General features: G+C 39.6%; 1 protein-coding gene across 1 annotated transcript in view; it reads left to right on the top strand.

Moving 5' to 3' along the window:
* The window catches only part of LOC106882721 (serine/threonine-protein kinase D1), a 64,140-nt gene that overhangs the window by 49,425 nt on the left and 4,013 nt on the right, over positions 1–10,702 (top strand). Inside the window, exons 14-18 of the mRNA XM_014933490.2 lie at positions 1,483–1,581; positions 5,428–5,512; positions 6,657–6,732; positions 7,704–7,810; positions 9,863–9,948. Of these exons, the coding sequence (XP_014788976.1) occupies positions 1,483–1,581; positions 5,428–5,512; positions 6,657–6,732; positions 7,704–7,810; positions 9,863–9,948 (453 nt within the window). The remainder of the gene's footprint in view (positions 1–1,482; positions 1,582–5,427; positions 5,513–6,656; positions 6,733–7,703; positions 7,811–9,862; positions 9,949–10,702) is intronic.

The raw sequence follows: 10,702 nt of genomic DNA, 5'->3' as shown, positions 1-10,702 counted from the left end.
ATGCATGTACACACATATTTAATTATTCACACAAACATATTTACATGCACCAAATGTCCCAGAATAAAAGAAGGCAACGTGGAACTCTATTTTTCTCTCCTCGAAACCAAATAATTAGTTTAACACTTTTTTTTTTCTGTTTTAAACATTTCGCTTTGTTCTCAATTATTTATTTATTTATTTACTACTAAAATTTCTCTGGAAATAAATGCAAATTACTTTGATGTATCCAGAATAGTGCAATACCACTGAGCCGTTTTCCATTTGATTAATCATTCAAGTTTTATCAAGCATGAAATTAAAAAAAAAATGACTGAACATTTTTTTTGTTTTTTGTTTTCTCATGTTTGTTCAGTTGGTTGGGTGGTCGGTTTGTTGGTTAGTTGTGTAGCTGGTTTGGAAGTTACTTCGTTAGTTGATTGGATGGTTATCTGGTTAGTTGGTTGGGTGGTTTAGTGAACAGTCGGTTTGTTGGTTTGGTAGCAAGTTGGTTGGTTGGTTTGGTGTTCAGTAAGTCAGTTGGTTTGGTGGTCAGTCAGACAGTTGTTTGGTGGTCAGTCAGTCAGTGGGTTTGGTGGTCAGCCAGTCAATGAGTTTAGTGGTCAGTTAGTCTGGTGGTCAGTTAGTCTGGTGGTCAGTTAGTCTGGTGGTCAGTCAGTCAGTTGGTTTGGTGGTCAGTCAGTTAGTTGGTTTGGTGGTCAGCCAGTCAGTGAGTTTAGTGGTTTGGTGGTCAGTCAGTCAGTTGGTTTGGTGGTCAGTCAGTCAGTTGGTTTGGTGGTCAGTCAGTCAGTTGGTTTGGTGGTCAGTCAGTCAGTGGGTTTGGTGGTCTGTCAGTCAGTTGGTTAGTTTGGTGGTCAGTCAGTCGGTTAGCCTGGTGGTCAGTCGTCAGTTGATTTAATATTTAGTTAGTTAGTTGGTCAGTCAGTCAGTCAATCAGTTGGTTGGTTGGTTGGTTGGAGGATGAAAAGGGATGGGGGGGGAGCAATGTAACACCTTCTCCTCCCCTCAAAAACTGCTGACCCTGTGCCAAAATTTGAAACCATTATTATTATTACTGTTGTTAAGGTAGCAAGCTGGCAGAATCATTAGCACACTGGGCAAAATGCTTTGCAGCATTTCATGTTTTTATGTTCTGAGTTCAAATTCCACCGAGGTTGGCTTTGCTTTCATCCTTTCGAGTTCAATAAAATAAGTACCATTTAAACATTGGAGTCAATGTAATCGACTTACCCCTTCTTGTGCCAAAATTTGAAACCATTATTTTTATTATTTTTTATTTTTATTCAACTAAAAGTTTCAAATTGGTGTTTGTAAAATCACATATCACATTCTTATTGTTCTGTATAAAAGAATTCTTATTATTCTGTTTATATTAGATTTTGTTATTTTTATTATTATTTTTTGTTTTTGTTGTTTGTTTACTTTTGCTATGTATTTTTGTTTACTCATTTTTTGTTTTTTACTGTTTGTTTTGTCATTTAGGTTCTTGTTGCTCTGAGACATCTTCATGTGAAGAACATTGTTCATTGTGATCTGAAACCTGAGAATGTGTTGCTTGCTTCAGAATCACCATTTCCACAGGTAAATTTCTGGTCAACAAATGGTATTCTATCCATTCAGTTATTGATTATAATAAGACATTCTATGTGCATCTGTGAAGGAGTTTAGTTATTGAGTCGTAGGTAGAGTTTTTAGAAATTCAATCCTGTTTGTAGTAATTTAAAGGCCTTTGTTACTAGAATGAGTAAAGAGTGAATTATTTTTCTGTTTCATTAAAAAAATTTTTTTAATTATTATGGCAGCAATTGTTTGTGGCATTTTTTGAAAGACTTTAAGACTGGACAAATGAGCTCACTAGATATGACCATCTGGTCTATTTGGAGTAATGAGAAACTGCCCAGTATGCTGGTAGATCCAGCTGCAGATAATGTAGGGGATGATGGGGCATGATGCTCTAGCTTTATCAACAGTGCAAAGGTGAACAACTGAATTTAGGTGGGGAAAGATGAGTCTTGAAGAGGAAACATGGCCTGATCATTCTGCAACTTTAATCAGAAAAGAAAACATTGATCATGTTCACCGCATGGTAATGGATGACAGGCATTTGACTATGAATCAAATAGCCAGTGCTATTAGCATATCCTATGAGAGAGTTGAGAATATTCTGCACAAGGAACTTGGCATGACAAAGGTTTCTCCTCAGTGGGTGCCATGTCTTCTAATACCTAATCAAAAGTGCACCAGACTGATTATATCATGAGAAAAAATAGCATTGTTTCAGGGAGATCCAGCTGGTTTCCTTGAACGTTTCTTAGCCCAGGATGAGTGTTGACTTCACCACTTTGAACAAAAGACAAAGAGACAGTCCATGCAGTGGAAACGCCACTACTCACCTGCTCCAATGAAGGGCCAGGTCATTTCATCTACAAGGAAGGTGATGGCCTCAGTTTTTGGGGGGATACAAAAGGCATTGTGTTTATCGACTATCTTCAAAAGAGCTGCACCATCAATGGAGAGTACTATGCCACTTGATGAGGCAGTTACCAAAGGTTACCATGATCAAACACTCAGGAAAACTGGCGAAAGAGGTTTTGTTTCATCAGGATAATGCTCTTGCACACAAGTTTTTGGTTTGAATAGCTACTATGTGTGACTGTGACTTTGAACTGGTTGATCACCCTCCCTAATTTCCTGATTTGGCCCCCATCTGACTATCATCTGTTGCACATGTAAAAACACTTGACTGGGAACCTGTATCACAGTCATGATGATGTCATATCTGCTGTTGACAACTTTTTGCGGGGCAACAGGATGAAAGCCTCTTCATCAAAGGGATTCAAACACTGCAATATCGATGGAAGAAATGTATGGATTGCAAGAGGGATTATGTTGAAAAATAAACCTCATTTGGTCACATTCCGTGGGATTATCTTGGTCAGATTATGAACTTTTCAGCCAACCCTCATATAAGTGGGCTACAATTGACTTATCATCAGGGCTACAATTGACTTATCATCAGGGCTATTATTGACTTATCACAAGGCTGTTATTTACTTATAACAAGGCTACAATTGTCTTATTGTTTTATGGCTGGGCTACTTTTTGTACCACCATTTGGCTCTTAGCAGAGTCCACTTTATTGCAGGTATTGTGGCCAGGTCTTGGATCTGAAGTTAACCTTCACCTTTCAGACCATGAGTCTTGGAAGTCCTAGATCATACATGCTGTTCCAAAAAGAAAAGGTTGGAGGTGGAAACAAGTTATTCAGCTAAAATACAAAAATAAAACAAGCAAAAAAATATTGAATTCAATTCAGAATGCTGACAGCAGAAGACATATTTAACGTGTCAGGCTGAACTTTGCATTGACTGATATTTCCTTCCCCTTTGTAACACAATACTTCACATTGCATCAACATTTTATTATTTTATTGTATCTTATATCTTATTTGATGCTGCAAAAATATCTATCGATCTCCAATACTGCTTTCTTTTTCCCCTCTGGCTTACACCTTTATGTCTTACAGACATCACTTAAAATTTAATCAAATTCATTTAATGTGAATGTGTATTATTATAGTTGTTGTTGTTGTTGACGTTATTATTATTATTTTAATTTAGTAGAAGTAATAGTAGTAGTAGTAGTAGTAGTAGTAGTAGTAGTAGTACAGTGGATTAACAGAATTGTTAGTACATTGGACAAAATGCTTGGCAGCATTTTTTTTTTCAGGCTTAATGTTCTGAGTTCAGATTCCATCTAGGTTAACTTGATCTTTCATCCTTTAGGGGTCGATAAATTAAGTATCAGTGAAATACTAGGTTCAATGTAATCAACAAGTCCCTTCCCCCCAAGCTTCAGGCTTTGTACCTTTAGTAAAAAGGATTATTATTTTTTTTTGTCACAGGTACCATGCTATCCATTCTTTTCAGCTAATACTTTCCTGATTATTCCTAGCACTGACCTGGTAGAATCATTAGCATGCCAAGCAAAATGCTTTGAAGTATTTTGCTTGCTGCTATGTTCTGAGTTCAAATTCCACTGAGGTCAACTTTGTCTTTCATCCTTTCAGGGTCAGTAAACTAAGTGCTAGTGTAATACTGGGGTTGATGTAACCGACTACTCCCCTACCCTCAAATTTCAGGCCTTGTGCCTATAGTAGAAAAGCTTATCATTATTATTATTATTTAAGGCGGCAAGCTGGAAGAATCATTAGCATGCTGGACAAAATGCTTAGCGATATTTCACCTGTTGCTCCGATCTGAGTACAAATTCTTCCAAGGTCAACTTTGCCTTTCATCCTTTCGGGGTCAATAAAATAAGTACCAGTTAAACACTGGGGCTGATGTAATCAACTTATCTCTTCTAACAAAATGGCTTCCCTTGTGGCAAAATTTGAAACCATTATTATTATTATTATTATTATTATTATTATTATTATTATTATTATGTGAAGGTGCATGGCTCAGTGGTTAGAGCATCGAGCTTATGACCGTGAGGTTATGAGTTCAAATCCCGGACTGGGCTGTGTTTTGTGTTCTTTATTTCACGTTGCTCCAGTTCACTCAGCTGTATAAATGAGTTGCGACGTCACTGGTGCCAAGCTGTATCGGCCTTTGCCTTTCCCTTGGATAACATCGGTGGCATGGAGAAGGGAGGCTGGTATGCATGGGCGACCGCTGGTCTTCCATAAACAACCTTGCCCAGACTTGTGCCTCGGAAGGGAACTCTCTAGGTGCAATCCCATGGTCAGTCATGACCGAAGGGGTCTCCGATTATTGTTATCATAAGGCAGTGAGCTGGCAGATTCATTAGCACGTTAGGCAAAATGCTTAGCAGCATTTTGTCTTCATGTTTTGAGTTCAAATTCTGTCAATGTCGACTTTGCCTTTCATCCTTTCAAGGTCGATAAAATAAGTGCCAGTTGAGTACTGGGGCTTGATGTAATCAACTTACCCTCCCTTCCAAACTTGCTGGCCTTGTGCCAAAATCTGAAATCATTATATACAGCAAGAATTTGGCAGAATTATTAGGAAGCCAGACAAAATACATTAGTTACAATACTTTATATTCTGAGGTCAACTGTTACCGTTTAACCTTCATGGATTTCAGGTTTGAATTTCTGTTGTAAACAATTATTATTAGTTTTCCTTTCTTAGCATGGCAAATTCATTAGCAAAGTGAGCAAAATGCTTTGTAATATTTGGATACAACTCTCTATGTTCTGTGTTCAATTCTAACTGGAGTCAACTTTGCCTTTCATCCTTACATTGGAATGGAAGGGATAAAACAAAATACAAGCCAAGTATTAGAGGCAATGTAATCAAGTGTTCCTTTTCCCCAAAATGTGTGCCCTTGTGTCTATATTTGCAATCATTATTTTTTCATTATTTTCTCTTTGTTTTTCTCTTCCATCTCCATCATCTCTAGGTCAAATTGTGTGATTTTGGTTTTGCAAGAATCATTGGTGAAAAATCTTTTCGGCGATCTGTTGTTGGTACACCTGCATACCTTGGTAAGTTTTTTTGTTGTGCAAGCAAACTGCTAAGCCTTGTTATTTTTTTTTTTGTCACTGCTGCCTCCTCCTCCTCCTCCTCCTCCTCTGCCACCTCCACCTTTTTTTTTTTTTGTTGGCACTCTGTCGCTTACAACGTCGAGGGTTCCAGTTGATCCAATCAACAGAACAGCCTGCTCGTGAAATTAACGTACAAGTGGCTGAGCACTCCACAGACACGTGTACCCTTAATGTAGTTCTCGGGGATATTCAGCGTGACACAGTGTGACAAGGCTGACCCTTTGAATTACAGGCACAACAGAAACAGGAAGTAAGAGTGAGAGAAAGTTGTGGTGAAAGAGTACAGCAGGGTTCGCCACCATCCCCTGCCAGAGCCTCGTGGAGCTTTAGGTGTTTTCGCTCAATAAACACTCACAACACTCAGTCTGGGAATCGAAACCGCGATCCTATGACCATGAGTCCGCTGCCCTAACCACTGGGCCATTGTGCCTCCACCTCTATGGTTAAGTCATTCAAATAAGAAGAAATCTTCACTAGGCATGCTATGGCCATGTGGTAAGGAAGTTAACTCTGCAAAGACATGGGTTTGGGTTCAATCCCATTGCATGGCAATTAGACACATGTCTTTTACAATAGCTTGAGTTTGAGCAGTGTCTGGTGAGTGAATTTGGTCGATAGAAACCTTGCAGAAGCCTTTATCATCATTTAATGTCTGTTTTCCATGCTGGCATGGGTTGGATGGTTTGACATGAGATGGTCAGCTGCAGGCTGACCAGGCTCCAGTTGTCTGTTCTGGCAAAGTTTCTATGGCTGGATGCACTTTCTAATGCCTACCACTTTCCAGAGTGTGCTGGGTGCTTTTTACATGGCACCGCACAGATGCTTTTTACATGGCACCAGCATCAGTGCTTCTCGCATGGCACCAGCATAAGTACTTCTTATGTGGCTCCAGTATAAGTGCTCTTTACATGGTGCTGGCAGGGTATGTAGTGCCTCGGTACGTGGTGCCAGCACAAATGATTTTTTAAATGGCACCAGAATGAGTACTTCCAGTATGGGTCTGGCATGGGTGCTTTTTATGTGGCACCGGCTCAAGTGCTTTTGAGTTAATTCATTTCTTTTCCTTTTTTTTCTCTTCTTTCAGCCCCTGAAGTATTGAAAAGCAAAGGATATAACCGATCATTGGACATGTGGTCTGTTGGTGTCATAGTATACGTAAGGTAAGTACAGTTTCTTTATTTCATACAAATATCAGATAAATAATTGTCATGATGATCATCATTATCATCTGACATCCAGTCGAATTTGATTCAATTTCGTTTATAAATACATACATACATATATATATATATATATATATATATATATATCATCATCATCGTTTAACATCCGCTTTCCATGCTAGCATGCGTTGGACGATTTGACTGAGGACTGATGAAACCGGATGGCAACACCAGGCTCCAATCTGATTTGGCTGAGTTCCTACAGCTGGATGCCCTTCCTAACGCCAACCATTCAGAGAGTGTAGTGGGTGCTTTTACGTGTCACCCGCACGAAGGCCAGTCAGGCGGTACTGGCAACGGCCACACTCAAAATGGTGTATTTTATGTGCCACCCGCACAAGAGCCAGTCCAGGGGCACTGGCAACGATCTCGCTCGAAAATCCTTACACATGTCACGGGCACAAGTGCCAGAAAGGCGACGCTGGGCACAGGTACTATCCCGATTTCGCTTTCGCTTGCCCCAATAAGTCTTCGCAAGCTCAGTTTCGTGTCCAATGAAGGAGACGACGTTATATATATATATATATATATATATATATATATATACATACACACACACATATATATCTTACGGGACAATCCAGACTATCAGATGTTACACATCACTTGTCACAGTGTGCTTTGCATTGTTTCAACCATTGGATGACATCACCTTACTGGCTAGGGAAGCAGGGCAACATTCCCCACTGGAGCACAGTATGAAATGAAGTGCTTTGTTCAAGAACACAATGTGCCGCCCAGCCTAGGAATCAAACCCATGTTCTAGCGATTGTGCGTGCAGCACTGTAACCAACTAGGCCACATGCTCACACACACACACACATTTTATATGCACAAGCTCCATTGCATTCCATTTGATACCAGTATCTGAAAACCATTTTTGTTTTTGATTTAATTCCATGATCCAGTCTAAGTGGCACATTTCCATTCAATGAAGATGAAGATATTGGTGACCAAATTCAAAATGCCTCTTTCATGTACCCATTCAATCCTTGGAAAGAGATATCTCAGGAAGGTATGATCCGTCATAATATTCCTTATTGCTCTCTCTTTTATGCACACAACAAATTTATTACAAAAAAGATATGTCACAAAAATATGATCAGTCATAATGTTATTTACTCTCTGCACCACCATCGCCATCAACATTATTTTCATCATCGTTATCATCTTCATCTTTATCCTTGTTATCTTCATCATCGTCATCATCATCATCATCATCATCATGTGCATTATTGTCATTCTCATAACATTACCAGCACTCCTCTTGCTTTCCCTCCTCTCCCCCTCATCATCATCAGCAGCAGCAGCACCACCACCACCACCACCATGATCATCAATATTTTCATTATCATTATCACCATCATCATCATTATTATAACAATATCAGCACTACTACCATCATCATTGTCATAAAAGCTACCACCACCACCACCACCACTACATTACCTCTCACCCCTCCTCACCTCATCAGCATCACCACCACTACCGCCACCATTATCATTAGCCCCTTTATCCTCATCACCACTATCATTACCATATAACTACTGTTGAGGCAGCAAGTGAACTACTATGTGGTTACTCAACATGCTAGAAGCAGCAACCAAATCGTCATCAGATCACACCCTAATGCCTAAAATAAATGAAAACTAGAAACAAACAGTATTGTTTGTTTAACAGTGATGCTCATTTACAACCATCACATGTATCAAGGCAAAAGTACACACACACACACACACACACACACACACACACATACACTCACACACATAAACTCATACATATATACATAGTCACAGGTGTGGCTCTGTGGTAAGAAGCTTGCTTCCCAACTTCGTGGTTCTGGGTTCATTCCTAGTGCGTGGTACCTTGGGCAAGTGTCTTCTACTATAAACTCAGGCCGACCAAAAGCCTTGTGAGTGGATTTGGTATACGGAAACCGAAAGAAGCCCATCGTATATATATTTATGTGTATGTCTGTATTTACCCCCTGCTATCACTTGACAACTCATGTTGGTGTGTCTATGTTCCCATAACTTAGCAGTTTGGCAACAGAGACCAATAGAATAAGTACTGGGCTTACAAAGAATAATTCCTGGGGTCGATTTGCTCGACTAAAACCCTTTAAGGTGGTGCTCAAGCATGGTTGCAGTCAAATGACTGAAATGTGTATCAGAATAAAAGAGTAAAAGAATATATATAGAGGGTGGGCCCCTTCCAATTTCCATCTACAAAATGCATTCACAACACTGGCTGGGGCTTTGGTTGGCCTGGAGCTGTAGTAGAAGATACTTGCTCAAAGTGCCGTGCAGTGAGCTGAACCTGAGACCACGTAGTTGAAAAGCAAACTTCTTTAGCACACAGCCATGCCTGTGCCTATAGCCCATGCTGGGGTAATGATAATAATAATGAACTAATTGTATACTTACCTCCATGGGTCCACAGAAAATATTTTACTGCATCAACAAACAAATCACATATATACACACAAGAATGCAACGATGTCCACTGTCATAATTAATATTGTTCTGTTCATCAATCATTTCTCCAATGCATCTTCTCATTTAATCATCATTGTTACATCATCATTAATGTCCGTTTTCCATGCTGGCATGGGTTGGACAGTTTGACTAGAGCTGATAAGGCTAGGGGCCGCACCAGGTTCTATTGTCTGTTCTGACACGGTTTCTGTGGCTGGATGCCCTTCCTTGTGCCATCCACACCACAGAGTATACTGTGTGCTTTTTATGTGGCACCAGCACTTGTATCAATTATGCTATGGTAAGGCACTAGATATCTGGGTTCTTTGTCATCTCCTTTGTAAGTTCGTTAGGCTCGATAGTCTTGAGATCGGCCCTTAATACTTCGTCCCATGTCTTTCTTGGTCTCCCTCTTCCACAGATCCTTGAAAATTTGTATTGTACGTCTTCAAACTTGTAACCTTTTCCAGACCAGTTTTAAAATGACTTCTGTCTCTTGAATTAATAATTGTGTGTATGCATATGAAATACAGTCATTGCAGAGTTGTCTCCACTTGATTTTATTCTCGTCATCTTTTATTTCACAGCCATCGATCTGATTAATAACTTGCTCCAAGTAAACATGAGGAAACGTTTTACAGTGGATAAATCGTTAGCACACGTGTGGCTTCAGGTAATCTTCTCTCCTGTTTCTCTTCTCTTCTTACCTTTTTTTTAACTGATGCTTCCTTTCTGCTATGCATCACATGTAGAGTACATAACACCATTATGTATTAGTAGGTGACAGCGCTAAGCAGTGATGTATGTAAATACAGGGTTATTACCAGTTCAAATATGCTTGGGGATTATTCAAACCTGTAAGAAAGCTAAATGACAAAACACAGTGAATAGCTTTCTTGTGGGTTTGAATATGTCCCAAACATATTTTGAACTGGTAATAACTTTGTACCATTATGTATGTTGGGTTCTCAACCGGAGTCCATATAAGATTTTTGGGGTCCACAGACACAATATAGTAAATTGAGGGTCCATGGATGCAATATTATAAATTGAAGGCCCATGGACGCAATATTGTAAATTGAGGGTCCATGATAATTTTTCAGGAGCCATGGAAATTTGTGTTTTTTATCAGTAAAGTTTATGTACAATAAATTGGGGTGGGTGCGCTGAAAGTGTAGCTGCTAGAATAAGAATAGCCTGGGCAAAGTTTAGAGAGCTCTTACCCCTGCTGGCGACAAAGGGACTCTCACTCAGAGGAAAAGGCAGACTGTATGACGCATGTGTACGAACAGCCATGCTACATGGCAGTGAAACATGGGCTGTAACTGCTGAGGACATACGTAAGCTCGCAAGGAATGAAGCCAGTATGCTCCGTTGGATGTGTAATGTCAATGTGAATACCTGTCAGAGTGTAAGTATCTTGAGAG

Source organism: Octopus bimaculoides, chromosome 11 (genome assembly GCF_001194135.2).
Source record: "Octopus bimaculoides isolate UCB-OBI-ISO-001 chromosome 11, ASM119413v2, whole genome shotgun sequence".
Classification (NCBI taxonomy): Eukaryota; Metazoa; Mollusca; class Cephalopoda; order Octopoda; family Octopodidae; genus Octopus; species Octopus bimaculoides.
Note: the sequence above shows the minus strand (reverse complement) of the source record. Positions and strands in the feature narration are given on the sequence as shown.